The sequence below is a fragment of the Thunnus albacares genome, chromosome 1 (genome assembly GCF_914725855.1).
Source record: "Thunnus albacares chromosome 1, fThuAlb1.1, whole genome shotgun sequence".
Lineage (NCBI taxonomy): Eukaryota > Metazoa > Chordata > Actinopteri > Scombriformes > Scombridae > Thunnus > Thunnus albacares.
The window spans coordinates 17,890,083-17,911,212 of NC_058106.1; the positions used below are offsets into that span (position 1 = coordinate 17,890,083).

The following is a 21,130-nucleotide window of genomic DNA, read 5'->3' on the forward strand; positions in this document are numbered from 1 at the left end:
ACGCACTAAGACACCTGTTTGAACAAAGGTTTTTCAGCACTGCAGAGCTATAGAGAATAATATGAACATAATTGATATCGCAGTAATTATCACAGCAATCTTTGGCAGGGACGTCTACGCTTTGTCAGGGTTTGGCTACATAGACAACACTTGTTAGTAGGATAAATGTATTGTTGATTTTGGTCTCTTCAGGGAATTTGTTGATGATAATAAATAGATATAATAATGCCAGTCTTATCCTTTAGATGGTATTGACTGTTGCCTGCTGTTCCGAAGCTGCAGAGCACCAATGGCAAAAACCTGTTCACCTTTAGTCATAACCTTGGCCAGTACAACAGACAGAAGGTTTCTGTCTGAGCTCCTCAGACAAAGAGGAAGAGGCAACGTCTGCTCAGGCAGGATGAAAAGTTCAGAACTTAATCAGGAGCCAGGCCATGCAAAGCCCTAAAACTAATCAATAGAATTAATTAATTCTATATATAGCATAATACTAGATAGACTTATTTCATGCCAAATGCTTCTTATTTTTTTCACAGTGAAACTACTGAGATTTCTAATTTAATGCCACAATGTTCTAGCATGGTTGTAGAATCCCTGAATCTGAGTCCCTGGATGAATATCCTGGTTCTGATCAGGGTTTTGGAGTATCCCAGTTATGTGTTTTGTGCATGTGTAACACCTTACCCCAGTTTTGAGAAACCTGCATATGGTACTTGGAGTACGCCAACAGAAAATCAAGATACTGTGTCATGTAAACACTGTATCCAGGTTTCTGAACATTCCCTGTTGGTAGAGAAATTAGTGGCTTAGATGTGGAAGAATCAAAACACACCTGCACACAGATAATCAGAAACCTGGAATCATGTAAACAGGGATATGAATAACCTTGTTTCTCATGTTACATGTAAATGCCATATCCAGAATATGATCAAAACCAGGATAAAACTCAAAACCTGAGCCAGAAAAATGTCTCAAAAATGATGGATGAGATAAAGTTGACTTACAAAAATACCAACTCTTGAATCACATGTTTCTTTGATCATTGGAAAAAACATAACCTGTTCCTACCAAGTGCCACAGCCACTAATGATTGTCTAGGGGAAAATTATACCCTCTCTTTAACGATGAATGGCTAAAATGTACAGAATAATGTGAAACTAAACGGAAATTCAGTCTGATTATTAAGCTAGCAGTGTTCTTTTTTTTTTTTTTTGCTTTTATTTATTTAGGGGTCAGACACAATATGATGTGCACCTGAGCCATCTAATGTAATGAAATTTGTACAGTTATGAAGAATTAGATATTAAATTTTTGTCAGAGACAAATTATATCAGTTTTTGAAGCTGGAGGTGCTCATGCTATTTTGCTGTTATTTTCTAATGCAGATGCTCTAAATGTATAGTATCCATTAAACATGATAAATAATATCACTGTGATTTACATTTTGTTGTTTGTTGATGTGTTAAAATCATGATTTACTTTCTAACTGACTAAATAAATAACTGTGTGAGTGGCAGAGCAACGATGCAGGGGCTCTCACTGCCCACATGTTTACTGACAGTACCATGTTGGGTTTATTGCTCCACAATGAAAAGGCAGACAGCTAGCATACATACCCTACAGCGAACACACACACACACACGCACACACACACACACACACACACGCATATTGGCAACAACTGTCCAAGGGACAATGTCACACACAACATAGCTGCAGCAGTATTTGCCTTGAGCTCTGTGTATGTTTGATGGACAGCCAGTCCCTGTGCTCAGACACATACTGTAGGGTCCCTGTCACATCATATTATAGGATGTGTGTGTGTGTGTGTGTGTGTGTGTGTGTGTGTGTGTGTGTGTGTGTGTGTGTGTGCGCATGTGCCTGTTCTGTGTCTATATGTCTGTCTGTGACTGCAGGAACCTGCCTGTCTTCATGATACTGGCCACTCTTGTCAGGAAGAGACAGTAGAGGTGGAGGGAGAGACTTTGGTGTTCATGGAGCTTTCTAGCCTCTTGAATTTTCAGCCCAAACACACATTTACTGTAAAAGCAAAAACAGTGGTACTTTAAGAGTAATCTAACACTAAATTGAGTTTGTAAATTACATGTACAGTCACATTATTACACTGTCAACTGATCCTGATAAACATGTGATGACGAGCATTGTTTAAACCCAGCATTCCTTTTAATTATATTGGAAATAAATAAGCTTCCAAAGATGCCGCATATGCTAAGCAAAACTAGGAAAAATACGTATAAAATAATGCACAAGACATCTACAGTAGAATATATCCATCTGAACTGTGCAGCAAGACAGCCATTGGGTGTTTGATTTGAGTATTTCACTCAATATGCATTACATTTCATATTCCTTCAATGAACTATTAAAATATGCAGATACAGAAAGTTGTGATATTCTTAAACTGTGGAACAAAATGTTTTTCTAACTTTGAAACTACTGAAAGGCACGTTTTAATGAAAAATATCAGGAGGTTAACTAGTGTTTTCTCTGCATTCTCCTATTAAATGAACATTCAGTATAAAAAAAAAAACACTTTCACAACATGGCGGCAGCTGGGAAATGTACTTTCAAGGTAAATCAGTGGCTTATGTCTTGTGATATTTTTTCTATGTAATTAGATAGTGGTTATATATATAGAGAAAGAGAGAAAAGAAGATAGATGGCCTGATACAGTCAAACGAGTAGACAGGCAAAGGTTAAAAATGACTATACTGTAGCTCTGGTGTACTGTGTGTATCTGGTGTTATCACTCTCCTGGGATTCAAACCCATGAGCCTTTCTCATTCTCCACTGAGACTTTACTGTTAATTAGAAGCTGGTCCCCGGAATGAATGGCCATGAATGTGTTTCAGTGTGTCTGTGTTTCAGTGTGTCTGTGTTTATGTGTGTGTGTGTGTGTGTGTGTGTGTGTGTGTGTGTGTGTGTGAGTGTGTGTGTCTCTGTGTGTATCACAGTGTGTTTCAGCTCTCTTTTCTAATTAACAGGCAGATCAGTCATCTGAGGTCCTCCTCTCGCTCCCTTTCTCTCTCGTGGTATTTTTCTGTGTCTCTGTCCTCCCTGTTGCCCTTCCTCCTTCACTTTCTTTTCTCTTCCTTTTTTCACATAATTATCTTTCACCCTATCTACTCTCTCTCTCCATGTCTTTTTAACAGCTCTCCCTCTTTTCTCTCCACGTTGTCTCTCAACCTGTCTGTATTTGGAAACTTCTTTACTTTAATATTTCTGCCCTTGTACTTGCTTCTCACCCTTTCCATCATCCTGCATTATTCTTATATTTTTGTCATATCCTCTCCTGTCTCATATGCTTTTGCTCCTGTCATTGGCTTTCTTCCCTCTAATGGCAGTGATCGCCTCCAGCTAACTCATTATGATGGATAAAGTGCAAATACTGAGTACGACCAGGTAAAACTTTCTCAGGAGTGTGACAGTGCTTGTTGACTATAACTGACTGGAAATGTCAAGTAAGCCCTTTAACATTATGCTTGAGAGAAGGTTTTTAAGGGGATTTTTGACACAATACTTTTTTTTTTATACCAAATATCCCTTTAAGGCAATAACACATGGGCAACTTTATGAGGTAATGAAGGCAAGAAATATTACTTTGAGTATCACACAGGACAAAATCAATATGGATAAAATAGAGCACTAGGAAGAATATTATGAAAAATGCAGTTGATAACTGGGATCTGCAGGCTCTTCAGGAGCAAAGGTACTGGAAGTATCCTCAGCAGAGGGGGAGAGTTTTGGGGCAAATGCTTTTAAAGAATCCTCATCTTTACCTTGAACATATATTTTTTGTAGCCACGCTAGCAGTAGTCAGCCAGATGGTCTGTTTGTCCAACACTTCAGTACGGAATAAAATACCCAGTTATTGAATGGGATGCCATTTAATTTAGCACAGACATACTGTGCATGGTCTTGATACATGGTATAATACATGGTTTTGGCACTTTGGCACACACACACAAAATCTCATCAGCAGCCGGTGCTAGTGGAAGATACTCTTATCATTTGAAAGGAATTACTACTAACTACTACATTACAACTAACATTTGCATTCATCCTTTTGAATGTGTTCCCCCAAAAATATGCCACTTTGACAATTATATGCAAGTCTGCAAAAATGCCCAAATTCAGTGCCCAGTCTCAGTTTTGGTTGTACTGAAGATAACTTACCTTTTCCTTTCACTACCACTCCCTCTTTCTATCTTTTTTCTTTTCTAGGTAAGAAGCAATTTGCAATCTGTGAGCATAATTTTGATTACCCTATAAATCTTTTTTTAAAACTCTGTGTCACCCTATCTCTCTCTTTTCCTTTCTTTCTATGTAGCTCGTACCTGTGGCAGTAACCTAAGGGGGCCCAGAGGGGTCATAACTTCTCCTAACTACCCTGTTCAATATGAGAACAATGCACACTGTGTGTGGGTCATCACTGCAATGGACTCTATGAAGGTGAGCTCACTTTCATTATATTATTCCTCCCTTTATTTCAGCAGGCTTTTTAATCAAAATAAATGTTATAATCTGACACAGGGAAAATAGACTTTCTATACTTGCAATATGCTTATATCACATTATATTTTATAGTGTAGTTATCTTAACACGCAAGAGCATGACCTTTTAGACTATTTACTTCATATGTAGAATATTGACCAGTTTATGTTGTCCACTTAGCATTCGCATTTCCTGAAATGCTAGTTTAGAGCACGGGTGTCTAAAGTTGCTTGCACTTTGCGTTCTTTGGAACCAGGAAATATCTTGAAGGGGTAATTCTTATGGCTCCTTTCTCAAGCAGTGAGGAAATCCTAAGGCTGCATTCAGAAAACACAGCCCTGGAGGCAGTCCGACCGTGCAGTGGAGGTGCCAGCGCAGGGGGCTCTAGCAAAAAACTGCGGCGACGTTTCTCAAAAAAGTTGAACCTGGCTCAACTTATGCCACAATGCAGCATCATCAATGTGCTGCATTTGCCAATCACATACATGCATGCATGTAAAATTTTGTTTGAGTATGATAAACCAATGTGTAGTGTTTTGGCATCTGAGAAGCCTTTCAATTCACGGATTTGTAACTCAAACTGGACTTCCTGCATCGTATTTCATACCTTACCGGAAGAAACACGCTGATTTCAGTCACACAGGGCAAATTTGTCTGATGAGCCACTCAGCAAGGGAGAACCGGCTACAGTGTGTGCACTTCTCTGAAGACTCAGGGGTGGCTTGGGCATGCTTCAGCCCAATGCACAGGGCAAACCACATAACAGCTTAATAATTTATTATCACAGGGCAGGCTCAGACCTGTGTTTTTTCATCTGCTTTAGTGTAGACCTCAGTGGTGGCGATCTCCAGGTGGCTAGCTAACACAGCGGGAGTATTGCTACTCTCATGGAAAGCCAGGGGAAGCAGCTAATGTTAGCTTGAGGAAGTATTGCTACTCGAGGGGGTATTGCTTCCTGAGTGTTGCTACTTGATTTGGTTAGTTATTAAGAGTATCACTACTCTCTACAATCAGCTGCTCAAACTATTGTTTGGTGACAAGCTATTAAGAGCAGTTCTCCTGAAAGACTGTACAGACTGAGAACAAAGCGCCCAGTCAACAGTGAGTTTTGCTCTCGAGTCAGTGGACGGAAGTTAGGTCCCGGAGAAACAATTGAGTCGAGAGATAAGAGTTGATATGAGAGTATGAGATATGAATTCTGCTTGTAGAGAGAAAAGGTTTTTGAATGACTGTTAGTGTAGTGTCAGCCCAATTCTTATGGGAAGAGTCTCCAGCCTCGCTGACATTGATGGGCTTAGGCTGTAGTCAGACCAAATCAGTCGGTGCGGCACACCGCCGCAGGGTTGAGTGGAGGTGTGGGCGTGTTTATTTGTGCTCTAGAATATAACCACTGTGAAACAATCAGAAAATAACGTTTTATTGATCTGATTCAGTGGCTTTCTCACTACCAGTGGTCCCTCTCTTCATTCACTCTCCAGCTCGCTTGACCACAGCTGCTCTTTTTTTTTTTTTAAATGAGTCGGGAAGCCGACAGCGATGTCTGACTGTACTTTTAACGTTATCAAACAAAGAGAGATGTCCTCCCCTCCTCCTAGTAACGTCTTTGTACACCTTCATGACAGGGTTTTACAGCTCTGATCAGTCTGATCTCCGGCAGTGATTGACCACTGCAGCCTTCAGTGGCAGTGAAGTCGGGTTGCGTTCCTCAAAAAGTTGACCCTGGCTCAACTTTCCGGCTACAGGCCGGTGTGGTACCGCTGCAGCCAAAGCGCCCGCAGCTGAAACACACTACCCCCATTCAAATGAATGGGAGGACTGGCGTTTTCACACCGCCTTACGAATATGGCCGTTGTTCCAGCCAATCCTTGCTGGCAGAATGCAGCAGTGTTTTCCATGTGAGACACAAAACGAATGCTATGAATGAGAACCTACCTGTGGTAATCACAGGTTAAAAGAATATGGGAGAATAAGTAGAGTGACAAAAAAGGCAGAAAAAAAATGGCATAACACAGCAAGGCCCGTTGTTTGTTTCCTTTTTGTTCTCCATTGCTAAGCTCATGGTCACCACACGTCTCCAATTTTGTGAAGGCAACTTTGTTGTTGAGTCATTGTTGTATAGACATGAATAATTCATATACCTGCGGTACAACAGCTCAAGTTTCTCTATCTACAGTTTCTTTTGTGGTATTATCTTCTCTTCATGTCTCGTCACATATCCTGTCTTCATTTCTTCTCCCCTTTCTCTGCTCCTGTACTCTCTGCTCTCCACTCTTTCCTTTTGCTCTCCCCCTTACCCTCTGCTTGCCTCTCATTTTCTCCTAGCATCTCTGTTCTTTATTCTCTACTCTTCTCTCCTCTCCTTGTCTGTCTCCCTCATCTCATCTCCTCTTCTCTGCACCACTCTTTTCCCATTTAGTCTCTCCTTCTATCCTCTTCTCTCACTTTGATTTGTCTAAAATGTTAAGTTTGAAGATGGTGAGGGAACAGCAAAAAGAGAACAAAATGGCATTGAGCTCGCTGAAAGACTACAGAAAAAGAGACAGAAGAAAAGTATAGACGAGCAAAATGGGGTTGAATATTCAGCTGGCTACTTCATATCTAAAAAGCGAGTGCCAGAAAGAGAGAAAAGGGAAAAGAGACTGAATGTCCAAGCATGTACTTGACATGTGACGCTGGAGTTTTCTCTAAAGATGGACATACATGAAGTCTACTCACTCTTTGAGCCTCTGAGGGAGTAGGATGGAGAAATAGTGAGATAAAATTGAAGAGGGTGAACAAAAATTAAACGAAAGAGGGAAAAGGAGAGAGAAATTGGCTTTTCTCATCTCTCTGTCTCTCTGACCTTGATGGAGAAAAATGGTAACATAAGAGCAGAATAGCTTCTGTCAAACCATGAAAAAGTTTTCACAAGTGTCACAGTATGTCTGTATGTCTGTGAAGATTCATCTTGTTCATGCAGCTACGAGACTTTAATGAGTTGTTGAGAAAAAATACTGACTTTGCATTTTGAGAATAAAAAAGGTTTGCACTTTGGAGATTTTTTCAAATCAGTATCGGGCAGGGGAGAGTGGTCTGCATCGTAAGACAGTCCTGCGGAAGTGATTTCATCTTTGCAGCCATTGTTGACATTCTTATTTTTAATGTCTTACAAAGAATCTCAATAATAATTAAAATGGATTAATTGACATGGCTGCATTTTGAAGTTTTATCATGACAAATGTTCTGCATATTATTAGTGATTTTGCTTAGTGTCAGGTGACAGATGAAAAGTCGTTCAGCATTGTGTGTGTATGTGTTGCTTGGGGTTGAAAATAGAATACAATACAGTAGAGTATAATAGATTCATCTAGCCTTAGCTTATGACAGATGTCTTTTATCCATTCTGTGTATTGCCTGTGCGTGTGCGTGTGTGTGTGTGTGTATGTGTATGTGTGTGTGTGTGTGTGTGTGCGTGTGTGTGTGTGCGTGTGTGTGTGTGTGTTAAGAATGCTTGAGGTTTGAGAGCACATTAAGAATGTGCTATAATGACAGATTATCAGCTACTACAGCTGCTGGCATTTGCAGAATGTCACTATCTACATACACAAAGGGAGAGACAAGGACAGAGACAAACAGGACGATAAGACAGTTATAGACTAGACTGGAATAAAATACAATAGGATAGAATATAAATGAACTACACGGAATAAAATTAAGTAGGACATATCCACAGTATTATGGCATCAGGGCACTGTGTGACACACTTTGTAAAACTTACAATACATTAAAATAATAATCGAAACATATTATAGACTGGAAATTATAAGGCACGGCAAACGTTTCTTCTCAGCTTTCCTGTGTTAACTGAACTTAGTATAAGGTTAATTGATAAATAAAAACAGTTTCTAGCTTTTCTTTGTAAGCATCCTTACTACTTTTAGTGACTAAAACTTTTGCACAGTACTGTACATGTTACACTGTCATTCGGGTAAATGAGGACAGATTGAAAGTAATTTTCATCCCGTAACTATCCAAGTGTCTTGCAAGGTAAAGACATGGAATGAAAAAAAAAAAAAAATATCTATAATGCTTTATTGGTATTTATATCTCAGCGAGTTCAACTGAGCCTCCATTAATGGGATATCTGCTGAGCCTGATCAGCTAGTTCTTTGTTTGTTTTTTATCAGCAATCTTTCTGCCTGGAAACTATGCCAGAAGGGCCTCGGCTTGTTTTTTCTTAACCTCCTTTGCGAGTTTACGATCTTCCTTAAGTAGAAGACATATATATTCCCGCTTGAACATTGATCTTTAATCAGGATTTAATTTGTGTATACAGGGAATGAGACAGATGATTAAACACACTAGTTAGAATCCTAAATGTAAGTTACCCAGAAAAAAAAAAAAGTTTATATACTTTCTGTGGTCAGTTAGAGAGAAAGTGCTGAGAGGCTTAGGGAGAGAACAAGACATTTAAAGAGAGTAAATGAGCGTGAATTAAGATGAATAACAATCATCTTTCTGTAGACCTTTCTTTTTTCTCTCCCTACATTTCTCCAATTCAATCTCAGACTCCTGCCCTGTCCCTCTTCTTTATTCCCTCTCTCCCTTGCTGTGCTTCTGACTGACTATTATTCCAGATGACTTCTTTCATCAATATCATGTTATACAAAATTGAGACAGAGACGAATGTTTTTATCGAAGCATGCGTTCCTCTTTGTTCCTTCTTTGTGTAGGTTTAGGTGTGAAGGTTTAAATAGCCAATAAGCAATGCCGGCTGGTTGTGCGTCTGTTGTCATTCTGTTAAATTCTAAATAAAAGCAGCACAATCAATACAGTTTGTAATGGTCTGACAGCGTGTTGGCAAAATGCTGCCTGTGTGCTTCAATATGTGCATGTGCGTGTGTGTCTGTGTTATTATTTGTGTTATCTGGTTGAGTTTGATTTTATGAATGTTGACTGTGTGTTTTCTGTCTGCCAACTTAATCGCTAACTGCCAGAGGTTGTGAGAAATATGTTGTCGGGTAAACTGTCAACTTTCAGGTAGTAGTGAGAAAAAACTCGGGTCCATATCGGAGGACAGACTCAACAATGTGCGTGTATGTGTGTGCTTTGTGTGTGTCAGTCATTTGATTCATCAGTATCAAGCAGATAATTATTTTGTGGAAGTCTGAACCATGCCTGACTGCTCACACACGTACACCCTGAAACGCGTCGTCACACATGCCCATTAGGTCTCTAATCATCGCTGTCTTCTTCCTGATGAATACATATTAGTGTGTGTGCGTGCGGGTATGTGGTATTATGGTATTGGATGTCATTTTCATGCATGGATCATCATCATCATCACTTCAGTGTTGGCAGACACATTCGGTGACATTCTATCAGATTATGTTAACTTTTACTTAATACAGAAATTGAGGCCATTGAAGACCAATAAAAGCATTGTTTTGAAACAAGACAGCATTACTGCTCAAGTTGTTACATGCTGAAGATGTAATGCCCAATATTTAGTGCATTGCCATAAAATGGAGTGGGTGTAAAAAGGTAAATTCCATGACAGTTAAGTACAATTTCTTGTCTTTCAGCTTATTTTTGGTGTCAGTATATTTAAGTTTAAGGAAAACTATGGTTCATTATTTTATTTTTGTTGCTCTGGCCATCGGTTTTATCGGTTATGATAACACCGCACTCACCAATGTAATTGCTGAAATCTTGGAATGCAGCAATATCTTTAAAATACAGTATCAATCAGAAGTTTGGACACATTTTATCATTCAAGTGAATGGGAAGGTGTGTCCAAACTTTTGACTGGTACTGTAGGTCCAAGAGGACAACAATCCAGGCAGATGGATGATCAAGTTGTAAACAAAGCAACAGTTTTACCAGATTAGTGTCCAAATTATTTAGAAGTAAAAAAAAAAAAAAGGGTGTGCGCCTTTAATGTTGCTGATAACCCTTATTGTACAGGAAAACTCTGTATGGTGGGCCAAGTTAAACCAGGTGGTCAGTCTGTAACTGTAATGGATGTTTACAACAGACAGTTTGGGTCACAATTTTACTGTTCACCTTTGTTTTTCTTCCAAATAATTTGACTAACATGGCAGTTTTCTCACAACCTGTGTGATCATCTGACTGCCCATGCCGTGTTTCGAGATTTCACCAATTACTTTGGTGAGTACAGTGATATCATTACAGTCAGAACTGAGATACTTAAATTAAACCTGAACTCTAATAAACCAAAGTTTAAGTGTAATGTTTATGGGATTAACCTGAATTTGTCCTTTGAACTGCTAAGTGTCACTAGTGTTATTGTAAGCTAAAGCTGGGTTATTAACTGTATGTATTTATTTATTTGTTGGTTTATTTAACAGGGACAGTGCACATTAATAAACATTGCGGCAAATGCGCCAGATTTAGCCAAGAGGCTATTTTTCATCTGTAGTCCCTGGACAGATGTTATAGAGTCACCCTAAAAACAGAATATAAGATTGAAATTACAAAGTTATTGAGATCATCTATAAGCATGCAGAACAGTAATAAAAAGAAAAGAGAATATTAATGTTAATAAAAACAGCATTTAGGACACCCTTATACTTCATTGTTAGGTACTATTTAAAACATGCAACACAGAGGCTCATAATACAAGACGTGCAAAACAATAAAATGAGGGATATTAATGTTAATAGAAATATGGACTAAATAAGACCACATTATGCTTCATTGTTAGACACTGACTGAAACATGCAAAGCAGAAGTACAGACATAAAGAGTATGCACAGTATATAAAATACATCAGTCTGACAAAATAAAAGCAAAACCACAATAAAACATGCATGCAGGTACATGAGGGCGGACTGGCGACAGGTGACAGCTGAGGACAGTAAAGTGCAATTGAGTTTTAGTGCTGACAGAGCTGAATACTAATTAACCATTTCTTTAAATGAGCTCCAAATAAACCGTATGTGTCCAGTTCTCTAATAATTATTGGGATGGAGTTCCATTCTAGTGCAGCTTTAACAGAGAATGCAGACTGACTGAAAGTACTCTTTCTGAGTGGGATAATGCAGTCCCCTCTTGCTGCACCTTTTATGTTGACAAACTGTCAGAGCAGGGGAGAAGCCAAGCCATATATAATCTTGTACATGAGACATACATCTACATATTTAATCATGTTCTCCCAACTCAGCAAGTTATATATTTTTAACATTCGGCAATGAAGAAAATGTACTGATTTCTTGTCAAGGATTTAAAGTGTTCATCTATACAAAGTCTGTAATGGTTTTACAGTAGTGGTGCTAGCCTGCCACCAGGTTGGTAAACAGTTAGTGATATGGGAAATGACCATAAAAGGCAAATACATCTTAGCTGCCTCTGTAAACGTGTAATCTCGAATGAACCTGAAATTTGAAAGATTGAATTTGACCAGGTTACAGACCTTTTTCACCTGAGCCTTGAAAGAAAGTTTGGAATCAATCAGAAGTCCGAGGAATGTCAGTACTGTGTATCATTGCTGCTGCAGTGAAATACTGTGCAATTTCTGAAACACTGAAAATGATACAACATACAGACCATAGCTCAGTATGGACCTTCATCACATAGACTGAGCAGAATGCATCAGTAAAGTGCAGAGTAAATAACCATCAGTGTCCTTAGTAATGGAAAAACATTCACCTATAGCTGCCAAATTAGCACATTATCTCATTTCAAGGCTTTCTGCTATTCTGGCTTTTGACTGTAATTTGGCAGTCTGACTGACCTACTGTAATTCACTGCATTAGCTCTGTCTTTGGCTCTCATTCCCGCACCTAACATCTCTCTCTCTACCAAAGGAGGTTGTTAATGGTGATGCATGAATGTCCCAAGGTCACACTTTTTAGTTTTTGTCTCCTCTATTGTTAATAATTTTAGAGCTCTTTTATTTTAGAGCTCTTCTTATTGTAAAACATTCTTGAATAAAGCATCTTGAATAAAGCATGCTAAATTCTTGTATTGTCACAAGAATGACCAGTGTACTGTTGTCAGGTAGTTTTCTGCTGTATCACCAACAGTTTATACTGTCGTTTCCACAGAGCTGTCACACAGCTGTTGCTCAAACATAGTACGCAGTTTATTTTCCTAAACTGTCCAGCCAACAGGTCAACAGCACTCAAAGGTGCTGTAACACCTCGACAGGGGAGTTAATTTACCAGACAGCAGCTGTTTGCTTTCTTACCACTTAAAGCAAAGGTCACCTCAGGGCAGGACTGCAACGCATAAACATGGCACATCTGGGTACTTGCAGGGTATAGCCAACGGGCTATCATCCTTGCCCGTCTATTTTTGAATTGACTGGTACTTTATTTATCCCAAACAGAAAATCACTTGTCAGAGCATATAACAACACTGAGGTAGGATAAATAAGTTAAAAAAAACATTGACATATCAGCCCAAGATACAGTAATCACCAGAAATGTTATACCCTCTATTGTGTAATGAAGCCATTTTTATTATAGTATACTGTAATGACCTTGTTACATACGTCATCTGTGAGGAAATCGGTCGCTTATGGGCAGATAAGAAGTAATTCAGTCAATCTTTCTTTTGTCTTTCTTTGTCACCTCTTTCTTTTCCTGTTTCCACTGAGCTGACATCCACTGAATGTGCTAACATGTTTGGTTGCACTGCTTGTCAGTTATGGATGTCAATCACTTACAGTATGGTTAGATTTCCACACCATACATCACAGGCTTGATTCTAATTTATTAACCTCTTTTTTCCATCTGGTTTTATCTGAAGCAAATGAAGTTCACACACTTCTGTGGTGAATTACTTATTATGGATTTATGATTAGTGCAGTCATAAGTTTAAAGTAGGTAAATCTCAAAATGTTATGTTATTAGTTAGGTAATATGCTTGATTAAAACATGTAACACTACACCTCTTACGGCAAATGTGCTAAATATTTAAAAAGCTGTGATTAACATAATGTAAATTTAAAAAACAAGAACAATAAAATAGGTGTTCATTTGAGGAGGCACAGTGGCTCAAAGCAAGAAGCATCTGGGCTCAGTTAGCAGCCCCAGCCCTCTTTCTGTTGTTTTCGTTTTCTGCCTATATTGTTGTGAGTTTTCCCCATGGTGATCCAGTTTCCTCACACGATCCAAAGACATGCAGGTCAGGTAGACTGTTAATGAGTGATTGTATATGTATGTTAGCCCTCTGATTGCCTGGCCATCTGTCTAGGGTCGCTCTATGCCCTCTAGCCAGTGGATACTGGGACAGATTCTGGCCTTTGAGACCCTGAAAACAATAAACATGTAAAGAAAAGCAATGAATGAATGCTTCAGGCCTTTTCACACACAGAACAGCAAATTCCCGCCTCGTTTTATTTTAATGAAAGCCTGGCAATAGACCTTGGAGGGCACTCACATAACAATTAGGCTATACATGTCTTCTGAAATATTGTATTACTTAAAGTTCAACCAAAACTAAATTGCATTTTTTTGGTCTGCTACAGAATACCAGAAACCCAAAGGGAGGAATTTATATTTTACATTTTTTGTTTCATGATGATGCCCCCTAGTTTCACATTCATAATTCGACAGAATACTGTTTTCTATCTATGTAGATGGAGGACTTGTTTCCATACAGCCCTTCAACATCAGTTAGCAGACTAGATAGCTAATTAGCTGCTCAGCTGCAGCACATTAAAAAGCATATTAATATACCTGCAAATGTAACTCAGATCCACTCAAATGCATATCTGAGTTATATTTACAGTGCAAGTTTGTTTACTTCGTCTCTCGTTGCTCTGACAGTGCTGCTGGAGCTCTGCCTGCTATCTGCTATTTACATTTTAAAAAAAAACACTTTTTCATTCATTTTATTCATCTAATTATTTTTGACTTTAAAAAGGGATGACTAGATGTGATTTCAGGTGAACTTTAAGAAATAACACTCAGTTAATGAGTTCACCCTTTTGCTAAACTACTAGCTAATGCTCTCGTCTAGTGCACTGCGTGGGGCTGTTGCATTGAACTTAGAGCTCTATGTACATTCAGCTGCAGAAGTGACTGCTTTGTGCTGGTTAACAGTCTGCAGATGCTCTTCACTGCTGATCTAAATGAATTGTTTGGAAGAGAATCTCCAAGCAGTGGCTTGGTATTTGCAGTTGCTGTGTTTGTCCCTCTTTGCCCAACTGCACGGTGTGTGTTCATTGTAAATTTCACTGTAGCTGAAAGAAGCAGTGCACTGTAAAGATGATTTATAACGCTCTCTTGAGCTGCAATGAGCAGCGAAAGTGCACTTAAAATTCAGATTAGACTCAATGAAATGCTTCTGAGAAAAAAAAAGAAATGTGTCTCTCTCCATACTTATATCGTTAGTCAGTTGAGTAATTTGATGAATTAATGATTGCAGGTAGTTTGTTTTGTGTAAGTGATTACACTTTGAATAAAACTTGCTCATGCATGAAGGGGGTGTTGTAGGTCGTGTCCTCAAATAGAGTTTCAGGTTATTCTACACTTGTTTATTTGGCTGAAAGACTAAAAGTAATCTATTGGAAAAAAAGCCCCAAACTGCCATTGTGGCAGCTCACCAATGACTCTACATAGCTGCACAATCTCAGCAAGGGAATTCTAGTACACTCTGCTTTCAGGACAGCTGTTCCCTCTCTGTACTACTTCTGACGAGGGGTCATCTCAGTACAGGGCTTAAACTTTTGCCTGGCAATTTATTTTTGACTTGCGGTACTAGAGAAACATTAAAATTCCACAAGGCACACTATGTAAAAACACACCTCTGTTAAGTTCCACTGAGTCTGCAGCAGAGAAGACTTTGGCAAACCTGACCCAACCCAGTTAAGACATCAGGAAAATTCTGATATTGAGTGTGGTCTTGACTATGACATCATCAGTGTGAACAGGAGGTAAGTCAACGTAAAATATTTAGCTTTTCTTGTTAGTCCACTGCAGCTTCCTCAATCTTTAACCACCTAAGTTTATAATCACCAGTGGTGTGCAGCTGACATTATATGATTTCTGGGTATTTAAGTGTTTAAGTTGGGGGTGCCAACTTGTAAAAAATATGTACTCAGACCTCACTGTATAAGATTTTCCTGTTGGTTCTTCCTTGTTGGAAAATAATGTATGAACAAGGCATTGTGTCATGTGTTCTGTTACAGCCATCGCCGACCCCCGCCTTATGTGTATAACCCCTTATAGTGCACTTCTTGTGCCTGCCAAGTAGTCTGTGTGGTCCCAGGGTTCAGATGATGCTTGCACTTCCTGGTAAGTGTTTTCGGTGATCCTGATTGGAGTGGCACCTGGTCCAGCGCTCCAGTCCAGACGGTGCAATTTGGGACTGAATCTACAAATGCTCGGCCAGCTTGTCAGTCAGCATGGCTGCGATTCTTTGAACAGCTTGCCACTGTGCCTTTCTATTTAAAATTGTTAGATGTCTGTTGTTTGTGAAACTAGTAAGAGGTACTTGTTAACTACCTGGGCACTGTGCCAGGTATAGTTTTTTGTTAATTAGTGATAACACAGACTGAGAATTTCCTTTGTTAGTCACACTAGGAGCAGGGGTGCTGTTTTGACTATTTTTGTGGTTTTTGGTTAAGTAAGAATTAGATGGTGAGGTTTTATTTTTGTTTTGGTTTCTTTTAGATAAAGTTAGTTGTACCTTGTATTTTAAGAGTCCTCGTTTGGTTATATTTGTTTATTTGATTTGAACAGCACCCCCAGCCCCTTTTTCCTTTGTAGTTTGCCTCTTGTGATTTTGTATTTAATAATGATCTAAGTTCCTTGTAAATAAAAAACTTTATTTTACCAACAACATCTGGTTTTATGTTGCTCCCCCTTCCCCTAGTGAGCTCAGTTGTAACATGTTCAAAGCTATTCCAGGTAAATGCCTTAATTGTTACAGTGAAATTTTGTCTTGCAGTGATTGCTACTTTTTGAGTAGGTCAGTTAAGAGGTCAATAAATCTAGAGTGAAACTATTGACTGTTTGATGTTCTCTTAGAAATCACTGTGTGATGTGAAAATAGCCTGTTTGTGGTTGTGTTGGGTGGGATAGTAATAAGGAGGTTGTTGTTACTGCCTCCAAGATCGAAATGAAACCTATACCCATATATACTCTTATTTACCCTTGGCAGGGGTCACCTCAGCTTATTCTGTAGTTGAAATGACTGACTGAAGATGTGTGCAGTGTTGACATTTTAACAGGGCCAAAATCAAATCTCATTTTTTGGGGGAAACCTAGAACCTGCACAACAGCATAGTATGTATGGTAGGGAGGCTGCCCTCTGACCAGAGTACCTAAGTGCAAATAACCATACAGAGAAGCATGTGACCTGCTTAAGTGCTCTTGAGCGGGAAGATTAAATATTACCACCTTGTCTGTTGCTGAGCATGCAGTGAAGCAATCTTGGAACCCATTTGCTATTTGTCTTACGACGATTTAGCCTCTGGGAGCAATGGCCAATATTCTGGGGCTTCTGGTGTAGCCAGCGGATATCCCACCTCTTCCTTTTCCATGCGCTGGCTGTTGTTTACAGTCCAATTAGCAACTTGAGACAGTCTAGATGTCATTTTGCCTAATCTCTATAAACAGATTTATGCATATGAATACAGATTTTTTTTTTCTTTTTTTTTAAAAGCTAATAAAAAGCTAAATTATCATCAGATGATGGCCATGGGTTCTGAGATTGTATTTCAGCCAATGCCTCCTTTGCTCTCTACACGGACTGTCTACCTGCATGCAACCAAAGCCCGCTCAGACATCATTGGTTAATACTACTTGGACTACAAATGGATTACAAATGGAAACCAGAATGTTTCTGGTACGAAAATCTTGTCCAGTTGCCTACAGATTCTGCATTCAAATGCAGATATCTGTTTATACAGATTAGCAGTGAAGTAATAAGTGAATTATAATGAAAATTCCTCAGTTAGTTATTTGTTTTAAAACTTTGATTGATTTGACTGTGGATGGATGGATGGAGAGATAGATAGATAGATAGATAGACAGATAAATAGATAGATGATTGATTGATTGATTTAGGCATTTATATTGTTGTGATAATTCTCCACACTGCTCAGCAGTGACTCAGCACTGCTGCAGCCTCAGCTCATCGAGGGAATTCAGGAACTAGTCCACCCAATTATGGCTGTGTGTTCTCTCACAATACTCTGACGTAAGGTCACAATAGTGAGGTCAGGATCAGCTGACACAGTTTAGTTTTTCATTTTCAAGATTTCTTTTGTTTTCTGGGGCAATGGATTTGGCGTATCATGGTAGGCATGCAAACCATTATTGTGTTGCTACAGATAAACTGAATTGTTACATTGTACACTGCTTGTTACGTCCATAAGACTATGTTTAGTGGCACTGACCAGTAGATGTATATCTTAGACTGTTTGACTTGTGTGGCAAACATCTGCTGTGAATTTAGGACCAGAGTAAGAAAAAGATTATTATCTTTCTCCCAGGCTGTGATCATGCCGTGAGCAGACCCTAAAATTCACAACACTACATCTTTACTGGCTGACTGACTGAAGGTATTTCACTGTAGGTTTGGATTGCACAGTGCTCTTAACAATCTTTAAATGGCTTATTGAGCTGCTCTTAGCTGCTCTGCTGCTTGCTAATGACCTCGAAGTGATAATGCTTCACTTATCCCTTCGAAGAGCATCCACCCTTAAACTGAAACACTGTTTTTTTTTCTTTTGATGTTGGACCTGCACTGTCCAAATTTGAACATGAGCAACTCTCTCCTGAAATACTAGTAGGAACTATAGGAACCAAAATTCAATTTAGAGGACTGGTTTATGACAACAAACTGAAGGATAAATCTGTATGTTGTCTGTTCTGTCAAAACTGTTCAATTGATTATTAGTAAAGACTTAGTTTGCACTTCTGTTCCATTTTCCTTCAATCTTTGTTGCTTCCCTCATTCTTGACTTTCTTTGTGTCTTTCTTTGCTTTAGAAAATAAATAAGCTAATCTAATGTAGCTTGGTGTTGCAAGCTGCTCTTAATGTCTTTCTAAATAGGCCCATTTGGATCTATTGAGCAGCACTGAGCTTCTTTGCTAATGACCTTAGTGTGATAACGCTTCAGTTCTTTCTTTTAAGTCTGCTGTCTGCTGCTACTATGCAATCTGCTTTGACTGTCTACACACACACACACACACACACACACACACAAACATATAAAGACAGAGACATCTAGGCAAATAAACGCAGCCATACTGTGGTCACACATTCAGAGAAACAGGTGTGCCTAAACATCATTCTGCTTCAGCTGTTAAGACGGATATACCTCAGAAAACCACCTATACACATACTCACAAACATGCTTGGATGCACAGATAACCGTAGTCTGTTTCTGATTCTGTTCTGCTTCACTCCCTTATGACCACAAGCTGCTGCTGCTGTACAATCAACAGCAAGGTTAACCTCTCTGACAGGGAAGCACACATAGTCTGCAACAACCTTCTCGTCTTCATAAACATGTTGGTTATCTGATTATCGGGCGTGTTTTGGAGGCAGAAGAGGAAGTGATTGGGTTGGGAGTCCCACAGACTAATTAGCCAATCATCAACAAGGATGTTTCAAATTTTGTTTGTGGAGCTTGGCGCAAGAAGCATGCAATGGGCCTTAGGCAGTGTTCAGACCAACATTAGCTCTGCATGAAAAAACATAGCCCTCTCATTCATTTGAATAGGAGCAGCTTTTTGGCATCTGATAAACCTTCAAATTCACAGATCTGTAACTCAAATTGGACTTCCTGTATCATATTTCATTTCATGAAGCAACATGCCCCTTAAACAGCAGGACTTTTTTCGGTCTAAATGCCCGCTTAGACTCCGAGCCTCTGTGTGGGCAGGCTAATTAGCTATCTAGCCTACAAACTGACCTCAACTTTCCCCCCTATAGATGTAAGTCAAACTTTTGACTGGTACCATATGTTTGGTCACTTGTTCAGTAATCCAATGTACAACACAAATGTATTCATGCTTGCAGATATGAAGGAGACATTAGTTGGAAAGCTCACATGGGTTTCAGTCCAAGTTCTGAAGCTCTCTCTGTTTTGTCGCAACTGTTATCTGGCTTTTTGTCAGTGTCACCATCAATTTACAAAACAAACACCTTGTTGATTGGCAGTCTTAGGCAGTCTTCAGGTGCATTGCCTTTTTTAAATAGTTATTAAACTAACGGCCAATTCACATAGAAAGCGTTTTTTTGAAACGTTTTTGATGTCGTCATTCATGCATCTCACGACCAGATACGCTTCCATTTTGTTAAATGTATCAATCCGCACTGAATCCGAGAGACACCAGGGACCCCTGTGTTTTTTTACCCTCCAAGTCTATTTTTCTCTGTTCTGTTGCGTTTAGTGAAGCATAATCTGCACAGACAGCTGTTTAAATCACATAAATGTCCCGCTGTACGTTTTGAACTTATTAAGGGTATCTATATTGATTGATCAAGCCTCCCAGTCTTGCCTGTTTCACTATGAAAACTATTTTGGTTCAGTAGATTTCTGCTGTCAGTCAGTCTGGTGAAGGCAGTTTGGCCAGCAGCTGTCCTCTCAGCTCCCCAGGAGCTGCAGCTGACAGACGGCTGCTTCTGTGGACAGAGACACTGAACGCAGGTCGGAGTCAATGTGGATTGAATGGATAGAACACGCGATTTACAATTACAATTTCCAATTTACATTTGGCATTTACATTTGCTTTCTATGTGGATCCCCAGTAATAGTTTGACTCATGTTTGACAACCAAGAAATGGTCTCTGTGTCCCCCTAAATGCCTGGGTAGTTGACCTGATCAGCACCACTATTGATGGATAAAATATTGTGTCCTCATGAAAGGTTAAAAAAAAGATTTTAACAGTGACAATGATAAATCTTTAAAAATGAACAGAAACTCATGTGTCTCTGTGAACCTTGTGATAGAGGGGAAAATATAAAAGACAATCATAAAATAAAACAAAATGCTTTATTAATGGTTCCTGTGATTTATTGTTAGCCAGGAGTTAATAGCTCAGAATGTTATTTTACATATTTTTCCCATTATTGGTAGCCATTTTGGTGAGACTAAACATCGCCAGAGGCGGCAACATTCAGTGTATAATAAGATAAGATTCTACAAGTATCATTTTTTTTATTTATTGAGCTGCATCTTGAATATAAGTTGCTGGTGTCAAAAGTAAACATGTTTTTTTTTCTTCTTCTTTTTCTCTGCATAAACGTTTCGCACCGTTTTAGATATGGTGTATGTGTGCTTGTGTGATTGGATGCATTCGAGCATGTGTGTGATTACAGATTTCTACAGTTATACATGGATTCTTTGCCATTCCTGTCATGATGGCAGTTAATCCCTCCGATGGTTCCATATGCTTCTACATTATTTGAACATTTGCTGGGGATTTTTATTATGACAAAACATGGCCAAAGGCTTAGGGATGTATAGCTGATTCCAGTGTGTTGAAATGTTTTTCACCCTCTTATCACTTGTGGTAATGCTTCTCTTCACTGTAGTGTGATTTGCCATGTTATAGATTCTCATCCACAATATCATACGGCTACGGTTCATTTTAGTCCCCTAATACACCAGAGGCTCGCTGATCGAGACCAGCTCTTTTCTCTTCG

General features: G+C 39.1%; 1 protein-coding gene across 1 annotated transcript in view; it reads left to right on the forward strand.

Moving 5' to 3' along the window:
* The window catches only part of LOC122979583 (CUB and sushi domain-containing protein 1-like), a 205,120-nt gene that overhangs the window by 22,496 nt on the left and 161,494 nt on the right, over nt 1–21,130 (forward strand). The window contains exon 5 of the mRNA XM_044347148.1: nt 4,352–4,473. Within this exon, the coding sequence (XP_044203083.1) occupies nt 4,352–4,473 (122 nt within the window). The remainder of the gene's footprint in view (nt 1–4,351; nt 4,474–21,130) is intronic.